The sequence below is a fragment of the Plectropomus leopardus genome, chromosome 14, assembly GCF_026936395.1.
Source record: "Plectropomus leopardus strain MGB_pleo_1.0 chromosome 14, ASM2693639v1, whole genome shotgun sequence".
NCBI lineage: Eukaryota > Metazoa > Chordata > Actinopteri > Perciformes > Serranidae > Plectropomus > Plectropomus leopardus.
In genome coordinates this window covers 21,290,278-21,310,819 of record NC_142189.1, presented here as the reverse complement: position 1 = coordinate 21,310,819, position 20,542 = coordinate 21,290,278, and the positions used below count along the sequence as shown (strand labels likewise).

At 44.2% G+C, this 20,542-nt stretch overlaps 1 protein-coding gene across 1 annotated transcript in view; it reads left to right on the top strand.

Moving 5' to 3' along the window:
• The first annotated feature begins 204 nt into the window (after positions 1 to 204).
• LOC121953658 (cysteine-rich motor neuron 1 protein) overlaps positions 205 to 20,542 on the top strand; it is a 45,041-nt gene continuing 24,703 nt past the window's right edge. Inside the window, exons 1-4 of the mRNA XM_042500845.2 lie at positions 205 to 883; positions 6,799 to 6,960; positions 7,253 to 7,423; positions 19,797 to 20,039. Coding sequence (XP_042356779.1) covers positions 586 to 883; positions 6,799 to 6,960; positions 7,253 to 7,423; positions 19,797 to 20,039 — 874 coding nt within the window. The 5' untranslated portion in view covers positions 205 to 585. The remainder of the gene's footprint in view (positions 884 to 6,798; positions 6,961 to 7,252; positions 7,424 to 19,796; positions 20,040 to 20,542) is intronic.

Sequence of the window (20,542 nt, the reverse complement as noted above, 5' to 3'; positions counted from 1 at the left end):
TCCAAGGTGCCCACCAGTTGTTTCGGCAGGGTAAAAGGAACTTGCATTCAACGCATTCAAAGTTGCATCATTGCGCAACACAGAGAGGAGTTGCAGAGCGGGGATACAGCAGTTTCAAATCCGCCCTCCTTTGGCTCCTTGTGACTGGTCGGTGCATGCGTCAGTCAGAGGGAGGGCGCACCGCTAATTTCTATATGCCTACATGTCAATTTAAGAGTCAGTTTGCGTTCTCGTGCGTCGCTGTCAGTAGCAGCAGAAAGCCTCACTGTGCGTCCACAGCCTCGGTCTGGGATTTCTATATGTTACTTCATCAGAAGAGACGCTCGAGAAGCGCGTCTACCTGCTTACATTGAACCTTTGGATATCGCTGCCACTTGAAACGCATCACTTGAGTCTCGTGGTGCTTTTGCTTTCAAAGTGATCTGTGTTTAAAACAGCACCCCCGAGGGAAGACTCATCACAAAACTTTAGAGAAGACTTTACAACTTTGGAGTTACATGTAGTAGTGACTTCATGTGGTTTATCCTCTGACAGAAGCGGACTATATCTCTGGGAAACTTAACTGTTGGGTTGTTTTTTTAAACCATGTTCAGCAAGTGCTCCGTGGTGTTATTGAATGTCCTTTTTCTGGTGCGGGCGCTCGCGGCTCACGAGTGCACGCCATGTAATCTCCGGACTTGTCCCGTCAAAGCCGCGCACGGCTGCGAGGGTGGCCGGACCTTGGCCAGGGATCCATGCGGATGCTGTGACCAGTGTGCCCGGCTGGAGTGGGAGCCCTGCGGCGGACAGGACTGGGCGCTCGGCTACTGCTCCCTGGGGCTGACCTGCGCCTCTGTTAACAGCACAGGAGCAGCCACAATCCCTGAAACTGGAGTATGTAAAGGTGTGTAGTGCCAATTTTATGGAATATACAACACTATGCAAATGTCTGGAGCCACCATAGTGATGCACAATTTAGTCTTGCCTGTCAAATTGTGTAATTTTTGGCATTTTGAGTGGAATAATGTGATTGGGATCTGGTTTTATATAGGAGCCAGCATCCAGTGAGTTAAACAGAAATGGTGTATGTGATGCTCAGCGAAGAAAGGGATAAAGAGCAAACATGGAATCATACAAACATAACAAAAGGTAGCTTAAATAATCAATATTACGCTTTGGACATGTCTTGAATACAACCTGATGTAAATGTACCAGAAGTTTAGTCTTGTAATTTTGTAATATTGTCTGCCAAAGAGAGTTCAAGACATGCAGTGAAAAGGGAGGTCACACTAAATACTTGCAACTTTAGCATGTTGAAGTAGTTCATAATGAAATATTTGTGTTTTTAATACTGTATACATATTTCCTGTGTGTTCTGGTTGTATTTTAGTAAAGAGACAGCTGATGAATAAACATGTATGATCATTAAAACCTTGCTAAAATAACAAAGTTTAAGGTGGCCTAAGCCTTTTTCATAGTAGTGTAGTATTAAGAGACTTAATGTGCCATTGAGGTCTTTAACAGTGCAATAAAAGAGCTGTTGGTGTCAATTCATTTAGGTGGCAACCATCCTCTTCCTGGCTTTAGGGCATCACCATTCACATGTCAGTTAAGTCCTCAGTGCAGGGACTGTGTCAGTGTTTACCTTGTCTCCGGCTGCCTGCAGCAGCTCCCCAGGTCTGAGGGGCTCTTGACTGCCAGGAGAGGAGTCATGTTCAACTGCTCTTTCTTCCCCTCAAAGCTTCATTCACTCTCAGCTCGGAGGAATGACAATAAGCTTGGCAGCAGTGATCTGGCACTAGGTTACACTTCAGCTTTAGTAGGCTCTGTTTTCTCTGCTTTACAACCCAAAGAGACATTTATTTTAAAAAAAGGAAGTGAATTAAGATGAGCCAAAAATGATTGTTTGAATCAGGGTGAGGGCAAAATTGTGGATTACCCATGGCGTGGCCAACAACAATACACTGTAATGTAATAATAAGCTGCCCCCCTGTCTTGTCTGAATTGTTTACCACCATGGTGGGAGCCTCATGGATGTAATACTGTAACGGCACGATTGCAAAAGTCCCCTGCAGCTTTTCATTGGTAATGTTGTGAATCCACACCACCCTCCTGTTCTGTTCCTGCCAAGCAGAGCTGGGCTGCTGTATCATGGATGTGATCATTTTACGCACAATTTGGGCAACTTTTTGAACTTCAAAGAAAAGCGAAGGGTGTCAGGTTCCTCACAGTGAATGAAGTCAGTAGCAATGGCCTTCCCCTGAGAAACAAATAGCTGCCGGCAGCCCCTTCACCTGCACTGTGTCCAGCCTGTTTCACAATGATTGAAGTGGACTGACAGGACTGTAGGAGAGAGTAAGCAGTTGGTATCCTCTCAGTCGGTGTCCCCTGACCCTGCCCTCCCATCACCCCTCTGCGGGGTGGTCCAAGTCAGGCCTCCAGGAGGGTTTTTCAAAGGTCTCAAGCCCCCAGGACATCCCAGGAGACTCTGCTACTGATTGTGCTTCATGCACAGGTTAGGCTGGCGCCTGGAGGACATCTCCTCTGCAAATTAACAGCCTGGGAGACCTAATGGCTCCTGTGATTGAATCGTGCCTCTGGTCCCCTGGCTCCAGAGGCCTTGAAGCACATGCTGCTGACCCCAAAATCCGACACACATACACAATCCCAATATCCGAGAGGTTTCTGTGTGGGGGTAAATCAACACCTCCTAGTGTGTTTTCAGGGGCCACAGTAGGCAGGCTGCTGGAGGCTGATCCCAGATTTCCCTCCTGAAGCTGCAAGAGTCTTAAAGTGATTAGACTCGCAATCAGGAGAAGGGGGTAAATGTTTCCGCTTTCTGATCCCCTGCTTTTCTGCTCACAGTTTTGATTTTCTGGGTGGTCAGAATTTGTCACTGCAGAGATCCCATGAATTGTTGCATATTTTATGAGAGATATACCGTTGTAATGCGCCATCACTCAGTTTTAATCCGTTATTGCTGATAGGGTTGAAAAAACTGTTGGAATAGCTAATGCTTATTATCATAAATATTTTAGGGCTATTTAGGGCTCCTATGGTGAAGGGGAAAACTGCAATAGTCATTGAACTTTTGTTTTCCAATTATGGTTAAATGTTATGTAAGATACTGGTTTCAACAAAAGATTGGAAATAGGAGATTAACTGATTACTGGGGAAGTTTAAATCCAGGAATTGTTGCCAATTTTTAAAGTATGATAAGCAGGAATAATTACTTGAGCCTCAAGAAATGGTTATAGCTTCACAAAAACAATACCTGGGATGTTGAAATCAGTTAGTCTCATGAAGGACTTTGGCACCTAAATGCTGGAACTGACAAAGAAAAGTGAATCAAATGCTGCAGCTTCAGGTTGAGCATGTCAGGCGTCTTATGAATACAGACACCTGCTTCAGGCAAGACTCATCCAGGTACCTTATCTCATTTGCTTCCGTGATCAGGTAAAATCAAATAGTCTTTGCATTTAAATGATTTGTTTTTATGTTCTCATTATATTCTCGTGCCTGTCCTCCCACGCCAAATTTTCCCCGAGCTCCAGAGGCACTTAACATACCACGTAACAGAATGTCTGTCTTACAGGGACGCTATGTCCACTGCACTCCTTCGCATGCCTTCTACTTCTCCCTTCCTTTGGTATTATCTAATGTTTCAAAGACTTCCTTTTTAGCTCGCTATCAGCCAGAGGGCCTCTAGAGGTCAGCTTTCCCATCCTGGCCCTGGATGCCAAGACAAGCAGTCTCAGCGGCTGAGAGAGGAATCCCCCTGGGATGAAGCCATAGACCTCGGCTAGAGTCATGCCAGGCTAGATAATAGATAGAAAGACCAGACCAGACCAGACCAGGGTCAGGCTAAAGGGGGGGTAGGCTGAGGCAGACCAGCTCATAACAAACTGGGCTGACAGGGGTCAAGCAAGAATTAGTTAACAAGACAACGTCCTTAGTGTCCAGCCTTTCATTCATTGTTTTGACTTCTACCTCTTTTTCTACATGCCAGATTTAGCACCCCACACAGACAGGCAAATGAAAATACCCTCCCAGGCACAGGAAAGCCTCAGGATGGAAAAAATGTGGAGCTGAGGATCATTTTAAGGTGAAAGGAAATCACGGGGAAAGTTTTGGTGTGGTTTATTCAAAAGGCTGCTTGTGCTTTGCCAGTCTCGCTGGCCGTCTGGGAGAGCTATTAACAGTGCAGGCTGGCTCAGGTAGGGTAGTATTACCTTCACCTGTTCCATTGGCTGCTGTTTACTGTGGTACTCTTGAGCATCGCCCATCACTGAAAAGTCATCTTAAAGGTATACTATGCAGGATTTAATTAAAAAACAGTGTATAGAGTCATGTAAAAGTTATTTCTCTCAGTAATCTTGGGTTGCAAGAGTATGAGATTTTTATGGTACAATAACCATCACAGAATATATATGTAGGTATCACAGAATTATTATTAGTATCGGTCAGAATAAGCCTTAAAGGAATGAAAACAGAAGGGTAAATAGTGGTTAAACAAATTTTTATGACTGTAAATAAGAGTTAAAACCATTTTTTTAAATGGCAGCAGGTGTAAAAAGTCTAGGTTGGATGATCTGTCCAGTTGCATTTTGTTTTCAATATCATAGATAAGCAGATGTACACTGTATGATAATTGTCAACTGTCACATTACTGTATTACTTAAAATTGGTATATCTCTGCAACCCTACAGTCATCACTTATGACCAACTAGAAATGTGGTGGTGTGTAGTGCTGAAAAAACACAAATATACTACAGCAAAATGCTAGTCAGATAAAGCTGGTGTTGGCTTTCACTTTTGCTGGCACTTCTGATTAGGGAAAGTGTTTGCAAGGATGCTTTTTTTCTGCAGTCAAATAGATTCACTTCAACCGTAAGATTTAGAGTACGAGACTTTTTCCCCATAATGGAAGGTCTGTTTTATATTAATGTGGATCAACATATGTGTTTTCTTATGATTTGCAGCATTTAAAATTTCTTTGCAGGCACTTTGAGTCGGCCTGTTATTGTTTGTCTAACTTCTAAGTGAGAATGTTTTTTTTCTGGTAAGATTGCTACAGTAGATAGGGAATTATACCATGAGGTGCTCATGCTTATATACCTTTACACCTTGTCCTCTGTGTATTGTGGTGCATCGCTGTTTGGAGAAGAAAGCCAGAGTATTGTGATAAGCTCCAATCAGGCTTCCACACTGTTGATTGAGGCCAGGGCGTGAGCTGAATGCTTTCGGAAGAGGTTACTCAGGGTTACAGTTTGTCTTATCCTGTTTACTCTGATGCCACTCTTGCGCTTGGACAACTGTGAAGGAGGGTATAACTGTGTTGTTAGTCATGCGTGCATGTGAAAGGAACACTATGGATGATGCTGGGACACATTACTCCCTTGTACATTCCTATCTATGGTAAAGTTTCGTCCAAGTTAGGCTAAGCCTTGAGGTGCCATCTTAGAGGGGCGACGCTCACTAGTGGGCGAGGGAACAATGTGTGGGTATGGTGCAAGTGGCCTTGGTACTGGAGAGGCGTTCCAGCTGCCAGAAGAGATGGGAACCCTGGGAGGGCCCCATGCTGTGGAACAAAAGCAAACAAATGGGCTCAATGGCTGAAGTAGCATGGCGCGACGAGGAGGGAGGAGGGATGGCAGCCCAGAAATATATTAGTCACTTCAGTAACGGTGGTGCCAGGGCAATGTGTTGCAACCAAGGCTGTAAGCTGGCTAACCCTTCAGCAGTTCTGGGAAAAAAATCTTGGTTTCTGGCACATTTTAGTTTGTGATTACGCTTTATCTGTAAATCTGCCCAATGTCTGTTAATTCCCAGCTAAAATGGGCAAAAGAGACAAACCAGCTCAAGTGTGAAATCCATGATCTTTGCTAGGGCTGTCCACTAAAAGCCAAAGATTCATATCATCATTTGGAAACCTCTCAGTTGACAAGGGTACTTGAATTTGTCCCATCTGCTTGCTAAAGATGTCTGTGATGGGCAGAGGCAGCTGCAGACCCTGACTCATGGTGAGTCTGAGTGAGATGGAGGAAGCTCCCCTGAGGAAGCGAGGCTATGACCTGTCAGGCCCCTTTCTGCCCTCTGCTTACAAATGATGAATTTTCAGCTCACAGCATCTTAATACAATACAGTCTAAATTTTTGTTTTTTATCTCGTGTCACCAGAAAATGTCATTGCAAGTGTGCAATCCAATATTTGTGGCGTTTCGCCATGATTAAAACATCTGCCGCCACGTATAGATATTCTATTTTTGGAACTGGACTGTTCATCAAGTGCACTGTTGGAATATGTAAAGCCGACTGTTCGGTTATGCATTGCACCACACTCTCAGAGTGCAGAGCGTACTCTGGGTGCAGACGGAGCAGTAGAATGCCAGGTGCAGTGAAAGTCAAACTCACTTGTTAATTGCGCTGTGTTTAAATGTTTGCCTTTAGCAGCAGCTGCTCCTTTTATCCATCCACCTAATCAGTGGCAACCATATTGTTTCCCTTGGGCTGTGTTCACAGATCCCACATGTCTAAATTTAAAGAGGGGACACTGAATTATGAAGAATGGACACAAAGACACGATTTAAAAAAAAAAAAATGGCACGTTTGCTGACCCTGGCTTCAGGTCATCTACCACCACTCATAGATTCTAATTCTGTGGGAAACACTGGTTGTTTAATAGTCTGTATGGAAAAAAGGAATGAATTGTCAAAAGTGGCTGTTGAACCACCAGATCCCTTTCAAGTATCATAATTCTGAATTGTGTGCAGCCCTAATATATCTCTGTCCTGTCCTCTGTTCTCCCCCTCCCTCTCAGAGCTCCGTGAGCATCCAGAAGCAGGCCTGGAGGATGAGCGCTGTCCCCTGATGACAGGCTGCGACAGAGCTGGAGGTCAGTGTGTGTGCGACGCCCGTCATTCCTGCTTGGGCTCTTTTGCCTACCCAGATCAAGAAACCTGCATGAAGGCCAGCAAGTCAGGTGAGCCCTCTCCTCCCATCACACACGTGTGTCGAAACACAGATGCATGCGCAGAATTTGAGTCTGAGGGAATAATGCTGTCCATTCAGAGAAGCTAATCCATAACAGATGTGGCTCTGATGTGACTAATGCTACTTACATATCATAGTGATGACACACATGCTAAGACTTTTTGCAGTGGCTCCGCACTCACCCTTGAGTGGTGCCGGTGTCTGTGACTCATTGATGACTGTGGTTTTGTGTGTGTGTGTGTGTGTGTGTGTGTGTGACCACGGCGGCTGGATTTCACAAGGTCGAAGGCACGAGCACCGGGAAAGACACAGAGAGAAGTATGTGGGACCATCCAACCCGGCTTGCATGTTCTCTGGGTGTAACCTGACCGCCGAGGGCTGTGTGTGTGAGTCTCAGAGCTGCCACCACCACTTCGCCTACATCAACCGCAGCCAGTGCCAGGAAGCCGCAGGTAACCTTCAAACGACCTGCAACTGGAACTGACAAACCACACAGCAGCCAACCAGTAGCTCTGCTTAGCTTAGTGCTAAGATGTAAGGCTTTATACCTGAGTCCGAAATAGATTCTGCATCTACAAAGTCACTTTGACACAACAGAATTTTATCATTCATAGTCCATGAATAGTTTAAACTTCAATATGAAGTGGCCGCTGACATTTTTGTCCCTCTCTTGTGCAAACCACCTCAGAGTGGAAAATCGAATTCCTTTTGTCCCAGCTCATTATGTTTGAAAGGAAGCATATTGCCGCCGACCACTGAAAACCTCATTATTCTAAGTTTTTTCACTTTTCATTTTAAGCAAAGGGATCCTTTTAAGATCAAGTGCTTAAAATTTGCTGAAAACTGTGGTTGTACAGATTAGTCTGCTTTAATATTTGCATGGAGTCAAGGGTGAACAGAAGAGAATGGGTGAAATTTAAAACAGGGGTGGAGTGAGTATCTGTGTGCACAGTGACGCAGGAACCTTACACAGGTATGTTACGGTCATTCTAAACGTCCTTTCAGCAGCTTAGGTTGTTATTAAGTTGTAAGAGCTTACAAACACATTTTCATGCCTCCATGCCAGAGACAGCCATGGCTGCATTTTGTTTCTGGGATGTCCGTCCCATTCCTGTGCTATCTCAAAAACGCCTTGAGGGTATTTCTTTAATTTTGACACAAACGTCCACTTGGACTCAACGATAAACTGATTTGATTTTAGTGGCCATAGGTCAAAGGTCATGATAACTGTGACCTCATCATTCTCATTCTTGTAAAAGGGATATTCCAAGAACATCTTGATTGTTTTTTTTTTTTTTCAAATTTAGCACAAACGTTTATTCGGACTAGACGATGAACTGATTAGATTATTTTTTGGTGGTCAGAGATCATGGTCACTCTGACCCCCTCCCATCTGTTCTCATAAATGCAATATGCCAGGAACACTTTTAGGGAGCTTCCTCAAATTTGGCACAAACTTTCACTTTGACTTAAGAATAAATTGACTAGTATCCAATGAACATGTTTTTGGCCATAACTCAAGAATTTGTGCGTTAATTATGACAAAATTTCACACAAACTGTTATTGCAACTTGACTGGTTCACAGACGTATACTACCACCAGATGGTAATTCTAGTTTTTAGGTATTTTTAGCACATTATTTTCTCCCACAGTGGTGGCTGCACTCTCTCATCTCGTTTGACACAGGTAGAAAGACAAAAACAATCTGTTATTCATGATAGCCTAATCAGTGCAATGGAAAATTAAAGGGTTCTCTCATTTGAATTTAATTTCATCTTCATCTATTCTGGCAACAGCAGCAGCTTGTTGCATGCACACTGGTATGTCATGAATTATTCATGATGATTTGGCATTGTTTCAAAATACACCTTCAGTGCAGCATTTTTCAGTATTCTTTATCAACAAGACTGGTCTCCTCAGTAAGTCGATTCTCACCGCAGGGACAAACAGAACAAGATTCAGAATTTGGAATATCGGCTTGTGATTCCAAACTGTTTTTTGGGACATCTGGTCACCCTCATAGAGTCACTGGGAAAGCATCAGACAGACAGCCCTTCCCATGTCAACATGTGGAGTTAAAATAAAATAAAATAAAATAAAATAAAATAAAATAAAGGAAAAAGAGGATGAGGAGAGACAGAAAGAGCGAGAAAAGAAAAGATGTTATGAGTTATGAGTGAAATAAAGAAGGTGTGAATCTGATCGACAGAGTAGCAAAAAAACACAAAAGCTCTTTTATTACAAGAGAAGGAGTTGCTAAGACTGATGATGGAAGTCTTTAGGGTTTAAATGTAGAGAGCGTAATATGAATACTTAAAAAAAGAGAGACCACTGACTGACGTGAGAGAATATGAGCATGTGTGTTTACCTCCACTCTCAGCAGTCTCTGTGACTGACACTTCAAGGTGAAAAAACTTTAGCTGGCACAGGCGATTTAGCTTCCATTCTTGGATTGTGATGTGTCTGGTAGATAGACAGGCGCTAAGTGGCGGCTGCCTCCTGACTGACTCATGCAAAATGGGATGGGACTGCCACCGAGTGAACTCTGTGAACCTCTGTGGATGTTGGGTAAACCTCATCTTACTGAACAAGCCAGAACGATGAAAAAAAAACTGTTTCTGAAACCTGAAGAAAAATAGTCCGGCGCTTTAGTGAACAGATTAAGTCCAAAGCATGTGACCGTGTGTTTTCATCCACACGGTGTTCTCCTGTGATACTCTTTGCAAGTCGCCTGCATTTCACATAAAAAACGACTCTTTTGATGAACAAAACGTTGGCTGGCGACATGCCACGGAAACATATTTGAGATTATTTAGTCTGCGAATAACACAGAGATTATCACAGAACATTTACACTACAGCTGTGTGGATGTTATCAATCAGTAAATCCCACAGGAAGTCTGTTCATCAAACGCTATATTGTTTCGACGTACCATCGTTGAAGTCTAGTGTCACATTGAAAGATATACTTCCAGTCCTCTGTTTTGTAACTCACTCATCCGCAAAGCCAAACAGATGACAGTTTAAACTCATACCAGTGAAAACTGTAAACAACATTTTTCAGCAGCTTATGAGTTCTCACTGCAACACACCCACCCTTCTGATGGTCTCTCATTAAGTAAGAGACCAGGATGTGTGTGAGTGTTGTTATGTCTGCAAGTATGCATGTGGAAAGATGCACACATGTGTTTATATATCATCACGTGTGCTTGTGTGTGTGTGAGCCCATATGTGTGAGTATGCGTGTCGGTGTTTGTGCATGCGTCTGTGTGTGATAATTATCTTGTTTGTCTAGATGTTCACGACAGAGATTTCCCTTCGTCTGTCACCAAGACAGGACTGGGACTCTGTGGTTAGGATTCGTTCGGTCCTGTTGGTCTCCATAGAGTCTGCGTTCATCAGCCACTCGTTGTCTTAAGACACAAGCAGTTATTAAGAGGTGTTAGCATGCCATGCTAGTGTGCAACAGTAATTGTATCCTATAAACCTGCTCCTAGGGCAAGAAAGCTCCACTGTTTGCTAGGGTTTGGCCAAGATAAAATTTCAAACCAGTTGATATTAAGTCAAACTCTAGACTGGACCTGTATACCAAATTTAATGCACTTGACGCCAACAGGTGCTCCTGATTGAAACATTATGTCACCGTCTCTCATAACAGCAAACAAGTGTCCGACTATTTGGTCACTTTGCGTAAAAACAAGTAAAAACTGAGTTCTCCGTCCACGTTGAATGCCTGAAATTTGCACTTCTGTTGTGTCATTATAGAAATAAATCACGAAAATATCAGCTGTGTGCTTGGGATCAGACTGTAAATGTAACTACTTAAAAGATGAGTGAGTGACTCCCTTGCTATCTTACCACATTTGTAACTTTTTTTTTTTTCAATTACCCTACCCGAAACTTTAGCTCATTGGGAACCCACTGCCAGCCAGCTGCCACCTTATTTAGGTTTTTGTTGTAAAATAAGAAGGTATTGTATAGATCAGCGGTCTTCAAGGTGTTTCAGGCTAGGGACCCCTGATCTGAACGAGAGATGGAGCAGGGACCTCCTACTAATTATATAAAATTGAGTTGCATGTTAAAAGTGGGCCTACATTAAGGTGTAAGGTGGCCTAAAGTGCCATGAATAAACAAACCTTTATTGGGTGCACACAGTACTAGGCTACTAAATTATAAATTATAGACAGATATATATTTTTACATAATGGATTCATTGGGCAAGGATTCACAGATAACGGTTAGCCTATCATCAGTCATGTGCACTGTAAATGAAATGTTTGTTCTTGTGTGTGTGTGTGTGTGTGTTTCTACAAATAAGTCAACATATCTTTTTAATTAATATATTTGATTCGTGTTAATGTCTGTTTTGCCCCCTCGGGGTTGCGAACCCGCTGTTGAAGACCCATGGTATAGATTATTTGTCTTTACAACTTCACGATCAGCCATTCCTCGTCCACTACAGCGCTTTTAAAGTGAGGGACAGCATTAAAAACAGGAATAGAGACAGGGCATCCAGCAAAAGTTCAGCTCAAAACGGCGCAACACGTTGCTAATGGCCACTTAAGACGCATCTTTTCGTCGGCTTTAAATCCAATCAGCCTCATCGACGCAGTGTTAGTTTTCGTGGGGGACTTTCTTTGCCATGTATCATCTCAATGTCATCACCCCTAAAAACACATGAACTTTCTAGTAAACAAGCGAAACGTGACACTGAAATTTGATCAGATGCAGTGGCTCGGTTAGTCTGTTTATGAACAAACATAATAATAGATTAATCAAAGTTTGATTTAGTGCTGTGATGGCATCAGCACAGGTTGCTGATGTAGGCTACTTTTGAATTTGCCAGGATGTGTCATAATGACAAATGCCGGCTTACATTAAAACAAACTGGTTTGAGGTTGACACGAACTGGACTGGCTTAACCCAGAACTGATGCAACTTTAGCGACAGCACTGAACATGCATAGCAGCATTAAAGTAGAGCTGGTGTCTCAACATCAGTCTGAACAGAGATTCTCTTCTCGAATACGCTCACACATGGTAATGGTTTGGAGTCTCACTTTCACTCTGACTCACTCAGTGGTCTTGTTAGTTCATCCCTCCCCTGTGACACCCTGTGATCTGTTCAGACTCAACATCTCTGCTTCACCACTGTTGATGCTCAGACGCCTAATGTTGTCTCATGTTGTTTCAGCGGGATCCTGTTCTCTGCTGGTATTCAAGACGCTGATGTAATTTGGCGGCAAACATTCAATCAGGAGCAACAGGCGTTTACCCACATGTCAGGGAAAGAGGATGTGATAAGTGTAAGAGAGGGAGGGGGGAAGGGCAGAGGCTGGAAGATAGGAAATCGCAACTGAGGCCAACCATTTTGTTTGAGGTATTTGTGACTAGCACAGGCCCCGGGGTCTGCGTAGGGTGGTGTTTGGTAATTTTACACTCTAGGATGGTTTACATATTTCATTCATGATAAGGCCCCTAACTGCTTTTTTTCGAGGAATTCCCCTGCTGTTGCTCACTGACGGGAACAAGCAGCGGCAGTCGGTGCATTTTTGGAAGTGTTTAGGTGATTCATACGACTGACATCACTTAATACAAACATGCTCAGAAAATAGGGATAGTTGAAAGACACAATTATGCAGAGGCAGTCAGGTTGTCTACTTAGGGGAGAGTGGGGACAAAAGGATCAGCAGCAACACAGACATTTTCTCTTGTAACACAAAAGTGAGAAACTAAAAAGTTTTATTTTTGTCCCTGTTCTCCCATATGTCTCATTTCCACTGCATGGTTTGGCTCATCTCGACTCACTTTTGGTACTAGGTGCCTCCAGGTCAATTTGGGCGGGATTTCTCTACGTAACAGATGTGTCGGTGCCCTCATACTTTCATGCATCTTTTATGATGGCATAGATACATCATGTAGACAGCACTAGAAGGTAAATTCAAAAGTTTCACTCAACAACAAACAAGGCAACGGTGGAGGAGGTTGTGATAATGTACCTTTAACGGTTAACGGTGGCAGCATAATAGACAGCGGTGATATGTGAGGTCAATGAATACATTGGGATATGCTGACGGATAATTATTTTCACTGTATTACTGATTGGTTTTGTTCAGCTGTTTTTTTAAAATGTCTTAGTCGTCTCCTACAGTTGTATCTTTCTTGAACTACACTTTCCCCACGATCTTAAGTGGTATTGCTTCATTTCGTCTGAATCAGTAAGCTTCAGAAAATGTGCATAAATATGGATCAAATGAACACAGTTCGAACAGAAGGCTTGATCTGTCTTTGTTATGTGAATCTGACCTCGAGCATAAAAGAGTCCGTAGCTGACCGTTCTAGCAACTCCTTGTAAAACTGCCATGACATCATTTTGGACACAATGCAGTGCACGTTGCTCCCTCCAGGGATCCTTATATTGGCCATCAAACTGAATGATAGCTTTTGTCTATTAACCACAGCAAGGTTTTGCAGGCTGTCATTTTTCACAAATCTGGATCAGCTTGGCTTTTTAAGAATGGCAGGTTTGTGCAGGATGTCCTGTGTCACGCTAGTGCAGTTCTCCCTGACCAATCAGTAGCCTGCAGTGTTTTAACTCCACCTTCTAAGCATTGATTCAGCTTGCTTTAAAAAAACTGGTTGTAAGTCACCCTAAAAATTGTGTCAAGTGCTACCCATAGCTTTTGCTAGTGGAAAACCAAAAAGAGAGGTACCAAGCAAGGTGAGTTGAGTCGAGCCATATCGGTACTATGTTGTGGCAGTTGATGCTGAACTTGCTCTTTCAGACTAATAATGGGGATAGAATAGAGTAAACTTTGTCCCTCACAGGCATGTGGAAGTTCACAAACAGTTCATCAGACGGGAGAGCAGTGCCCACTGGGATGCCATGGCACAAACTGACCTTGCTCCCACAAATCTACTTGTCCACCTATGCCACCTCCGTCCTGCCCCTCTCTGCCCCTGTGAAAGGACCGTTAGTTCTGCTTGGCTGCAGCCTCTTTGTGGCAGAGCTATTACTGGCCGAGCCAGACCGCCGCCGGCTGGCAGGGATGCGAGACGTCTCAGCGCTGTGTTTGTGTGCCGTCTGCAGAAGCTATGGCCTCCGTTGTACCCTGCAAGCTGCTCGCTTTCCCAGTGTGTGCGTATTTGTGTGTGTATGGGTAGGGATTTCGAAAAGGAAACAAAACTCTTGTGTGGCGATTGAGACAAAGAACTTCCCTTAAAGGCATGTTGGGATTGCTGTCAACCCACTCACTACTCGTGGTCAGCCGCTAACCAAACCAGTCAGTATTGGGCCAGCGGGAAAAGCCAAGACACACACACATGAAGACCATTTCTGCATGTCCAGCTCACTCCATTCACTAAATCTGGACCTTAAACTCTAGACCCAACCATAACCATTAACAAATCAAAGACACCCCAACTGCAGCCTTAGCCAACTCCCTTAGTTCTCAGACATATTTCATCCATCATCAGCCATCCTCTCCCCTTTTCCCCTGAAAGGGAATGAATCCAAAATTCATACATAACTCAACTGCCTCTTCTACAATTTATTTAACAGCTGACAGCACCCAGGTCTCTGTACATTTCCTAGAGATGAGAGCTGAGTTATTTTTTGAGGTATAGTGACGGTACACGTGACAACTGTTCAGTTATGCTTTATGTTCAGTACCCTGGAGCACAGTATGTTCACTCTTTTCATATGCATCTTGTGCCTGATATAACGATAGACCATGCATGGTGTAGATCTCTAAGGGAAAGGCCCTCACGCTCTCTGTCAGCGGCCTTATCTTATTGGTCATCTGACGGCAAGGAAAGGGTGTGTTCCAGTGGAATGCACACATGCCGCTCTGTACACTTTCTATGCACACACACAAACACATGAAAAATCTATGTGCAAATGTGCACCTACATGTGGACATGCTCATTACCTCACCCAAACACGCTCATTCACAGCTGCAAGCAGTGTTACTTAGGACACTGAGATCACGTTTTTCATCTGCAAATATTTAACCAAAGAGCAAGAGAGCATGGCGCGCAGGCAGCAGATGCAGGCCGGCCGGCCGCTGTGTGCCTACGCGCCATCTACCTCGAGCTTCTGACCATGGTGTGAAGTTCCCACCAAGTGTTTCTTCCTGGTGACCCTGTCTGTGCATTTTGTTCCAGACCTACTCCACGATTTTCACACATATACTCACACACGCTGATGCACACGACACAATGCTGACTTTCTCAGCTGTAACTGCTGGCAGGCACCGGGCCAGGTCCCCACAGCTTTACGTGAGAGACGGCCCTGAAGTGTCCCTTTTTGCAGAGCAACTTTATAAAACCTGAGGACAGACCAGAAACCCACGGAGGGCAGCTGGACTGAGACAGCTTTGTTCTCTGCTGACTTGCTTCCAAAGTCAGTCAGTGAACAGAACTCACATTGTGCGCTTTTTCCATGAGTAAACTCAGGCTGTCAACACAGCCTCCTCTGCCTGGCCGAGCCACTCTGGTTTTGGGGAAAGACTGCGCTCCTTGTACCCAGGCTTGAAGAAAAAAGCCATTTAGATAGGAGGTGGGTTTTTTTTTTTCTTCAATGAGCTGCTGAGGTGCCAGAAATATGCTTTGTTACAAAAGAGACCATTCTGTGGTAATGAAGCAATTTCCGTATCCCACCTCTTCCAGACTCCAGACCAACATCAGGTGTGTGCGTGTGTGTGAGTGTGTGTGTATATATTGTTGCAGGTTTCGCAATGAGGTCAAAGGTTTTCCATTTTTCGCAATCTTACAGTCGCACAAGAGCACATGTTGCCTAATCTACACAGAGAATTTATCAAGCATACCAAATTAGGGCTTTTGTGTTTGTGCAAGCTGGAGTATGGCCACCATTGTGATATGATGATTGGTTCTGTGGTTGCTGACTCTCTAATTACAGCCATTTATGCTCAGAGATAGAACACAAACAGCGCAGGATAAAATCCATTTGCTGCTGACTTTTTTCCATCCTCTGTCTGCCTATTGTGCTTATAAATGTGCCAGCTAGAAAATTATATTAATTGGACCTGCAAGGGTTGGACCATTTCCATGGATGGATACAATTCTGTTCATTTAAATGACAATGCTATGTCTGCCAGCTGCTTTTCCCAGCGCACTCTAACCCCAGTCATTATCACAACTGAAGGAGTAATCAGCCTTCTCTGGGACACATACAATACACAGAAAGTGTTTTTCAGTGCAGAACATTGTGGAAGATCGTCCCAGGGCGTTTTTCTATGGCTTTAAACAGCGTGAGGTTTTCATATGCAAAATCAGTCTTCAACTGAGCAGCAGCAGACTTCGTTAGACTTTATTGGAAGTAAAACATTCACCAATCAGCGCTTCCAACTGAAGTTTATTTAACTCCAGCTTAGGAATTAGGCCAAAAACCGTTAAAAGGGTTGTAGGCTCCCTTAATTCAGGGGTTTTCCCCCTCATTTTCTATGACACTATTCAGCTACAAAGTTTATCAATGAGAGCTTTGTGGTCGTCCTCACTGTTCCCAGGTTGCTTGAGTAAACAGTACAGTACAGACACCTCACACTCCTGCTCTATTTATCTGGAGCCTGTAAAAATTCAACATTTCCCTTATCCTCAATTTCATCTGTCAGAAATGTTACCCCCACCCGCCAAAATACAGCAGGCACAGTCAAAGAGCGCCTCTACTCTGTGTTTGTTCTAGGTCAGGTAGACATCAAAGGGCTACTTAACCACAATGCCGGCACAGCATCAGGTCTTAAGCCCTGACACACCAAGGTGACAGTCTTCTGGTCAATGTCAGGCCGTCAGTGAGCGTCTGTCTGTCGCCCTAGTTTTGGTGGTGTGTCCCACACCATTGGCACTGGTCGGCCCTTGTCTCCTTTTTGCGGCCAATTCAGCATGATGAATCAGCGTCAGTGAGAGAAGTGAAGCCCATAGGTGAATGAATCACTCTGATTGGCAGCTAAGCTCAGTGCACTAAAAGAAGCACAAGTGTGTAAAGCAAACAGATGACTAAAGTCAAGAGCTCATGAGATCTTATCTGACTTATTTCATTAGGTGAGATTGTTATTTTTTTAAGCCAGTAAGCTCTTCAGCAGAAAAAGTTCCTAAATGTGTTATTGTTTGCCTGTGTATGGTAAATATCCTTTGTTCTGTCAACATCAGGTTATGTTGATATCGGATAAATGTGCTAACTGACTACCTAATGTCTTGAATTGTTTCTGTTGGTCTTTCAGCTTCCCTTTTTGAATAATGAATACAGAGCAAACAGCTAACTTCCGGTTTGGTGCTCATTTTGCAAGGGTTGTGATGCTCAAAATAATGAAGCCACTGATTTAAAGCTTTTGCCACGTAAGTCAATGGAAAAAAAGTCTTTTTGGGCTGCAGAGCATCACATGGTGGTGTAATTGCACTGTTTGGCCACTACAAAAACTGGCTTCGAAGTCCAGCGCACTTCCTGGGGGCCTGACATAGACTAATAACGCCGTCTGCTATGGAGAGTTATTCCTCTCACACAGGCGCACATATGTGCTTGTTGGCTAGTGGCTGTGGACATTGCCGTGTGTTAAAGTGCAACTTTTTGGCCCGATACACATTCGACATGTGGCGACGCAACAGTCGGCCTGCATCGCCCCAGTTCTTTAATGTCAGTTTGGTGTGTCTGGGCCTTGAAAGAGCTGTAATCATTGAGAACAGACAGCAGTCAGAGGTCCATCTCGAGTTGAGGACTGGCAGAGCAGAACCATTATCAGAGGATCAGAAGTCTGAACCCCGATCTGCTCACCGGTCCAGTTTCCTCATCTTGTGGCGAAACCCAGAGGGATCCACTTACAGGTCTTTAAATGTCAGGGATGAGGCGAATCCTCTGAGAGAGTCGTGTTGCGCCGTGGAGCCAGGGCCAGTCTGGGAAGACCATCAAGAAAACTCAGCTTCTGGAAACGCTACCAAAACCCCAAACACTGTTACGCAACCTCAGCCCCTTTCCTCAAAAACCATATGAATGCAAAGATTGTCAAGCATTCCTCCTAACTAAATCATAATCCACTTCATTTAACTTTAGTATAAGGCAGTCATTTGTTGACACATTTTCCCCCTTAAATGTCAGCGATGATTTCGACTAGATGTACGATTACCCGATTTTTCTCCTTCTCATCTGTAATCTGTGCGCTCGTTAATGCTGCCTTTTCCACTCTCCCTCTCAGCTGTCAAAGTGCTACAAAGCATGCATTTACTGCGCTTTCAGCAGGGGATCTGGGAAATTACTCAGTGATTGACAATTATAGGACAGGACGTGAATCTGCTCTCCCCAGTCCTTCCCTTCTGCCTGCACTGTATACGTTACAGTGACACTGAGAACCAAAATAAACACGTCCCTTTGGTTTGGGTAATCCAATCTTTGTAAGGTAGCTACTGTTCTCATACAATGGCTGTACAGAGGGGCGCTCCACTTTTCTTTTCCTGAACAGGTTCCAAAATACACCCCTGAGCCCCTTGCCCAGATTTCCAGTACCCCTACACCTCTTTCCCCTTTTACAAGGGGTATCAGAGCTATTATGTTGGCGCTGGTGAATGAAAAGACAAACACATCCTGGTATGCTAAGCGACGGCGAGATTCTAAACTGGCAAGAAGAGAAGCTCTGTTGAAGGTTGGCTGGTATTAATGACTGGTTTTAGAGTGTGAGGGGCTGTTTGGATTGTGAGCCAGGCTGGGTGGGATCAGAGGCCCACAGACAGGATATGCAGAGAGCCTTGTCGTGTCTAGAGCGCTGCTCTCACTTCTCTGACAGGATGCTGTGAGGCTGTCACGAACTGAAGTGGGGATCTGATGACCATGCACAGAGTTTGTGTTGGGTGGCTGTGTGAACTTAGATCGTAACACGAGTAGCATGTTCTAAAGTGGCTCAACTGACACTACGAGGAGCTCTCTCTCTCTCACACACACAAACACACACACGCACACATACACACACACACACACACACACACAAACACACGTATCCACATGTGCATGCACAGAAAAAACCCTCCTTCCCCAAGGAGAACAGTGCGGGCACTGTCAGAGTTCAGAGGAGTTGAAGGTGGTGTTACAGAAAATTTAAAAACATGTCGTGTCTCTACCTTTCTCTATACTGTATGCTAAATACTCACTTGTATTTTAACCTTTTGAAATCTGGAGCAACATCACTTTTCTTGTGCTGCTTTCAGATGCCTTTTACAAGTTATTAAACTTTTGAGCCCTGAGCACATTCGTTGAAGTTATTTAAGAAAACATAGGAAAAAACAGGAAATGAGCAACTTGGGAAGAAGTTAATACATTTAGCAAATTATTTCTCAAAAACTCTGCCCTTTGCTGCATGTCACCCCCTCTCTCTCCCTCTTTCACGCTCAAGCTTTACTATCAATTAAAGGCATAAAAAGCCCCAAAAATAATTTAAAAAAAATAAAATTAAATTAAAAATCCCAGTTTATTTCAATGGAGTCTGGCTCTGAACAGAGCGATATAATGGCTTAGTTTTTCCATTGGAAATTACTGCCTGGCATAAAGGTAGAGCAGTGAAAATACTCTCAATATACTGCGCACACTTGAACTGATACTGATTTCATTAGGGGGCTAAAAAGGGGTTTTATTGCTGACCCCTCCACAGTAGTAGATAATCTAGCTTCCGTGTCAGACTCAAGCCTGCTTCTCCAAACTGGCGGTGCGCCGACTGATGTCTACAGAATGTAATATGCTAACCATGCATAAGTACCTCATACAGCCCCACTTCAAAAAATCTCAACTATCCCTTCAACCTGAACATGTGTCCATGTCTGTGTGTTTCAGAGGAGCTGAGGTGTGCTGGGGTCACGTGTCCTGATCTGCAGGTGCCGTCCTGCCCCAAGGGCTCAGTCCTAACCAAGAGCTACACGCCCCCTGCTGGTTGCTGTCCCTCCATCCCACCCCAGTGCACTTGTGACCTCCGTGCCTGCCACAAGCCCCAGTGCCCTAGCGGACAGCGCGCCGTGCCGCTCAGCCAGGCCAGCGGCCAGCCTGGAGACTGCTGCGATGTTTACGAGTGCCAGAAAGGTGATTGCACTGAACTGCACACTACACAATCTGTTTCGATTGGTTTCCCACTGGGGGTAGCAATGGCACAGTCGGTGTGAGATTCATCGCCTTTGAGGAAGCAATTATTTTCCTCAGAGTAAGGCTTTCCTCCCTGCTGACCAAATGTCCACAGATGAAAAGGAAAGTTGCTGATTGGATAATTACCGTTGGGCTGTTTATCAGGCTGGGTCGATGCCTCCCAGGGTTAAGACCACGGTTCAAAGGCATTTTTTCAAGGGTGTATCCACAAATATCTCTGTTGCCTGAAGGGATATTAAATATAATGGGTCTTTTTTAAAGCAGATTGCTGGTGCGAAGTACGCTCTTGCTCCATTCCCTCACCTGGTGAGAAGGAGACAGGAAATGCAGAGAAAAAGAGAGCAGATGTTGAGCACATACAGAGAGACCTCAGCGCTCTCTGACGTGGCTCGGAGGCAGCCAGGAGAGTCAGGAAGGCAGGGAGGGGACCTGCGGTATTGGTG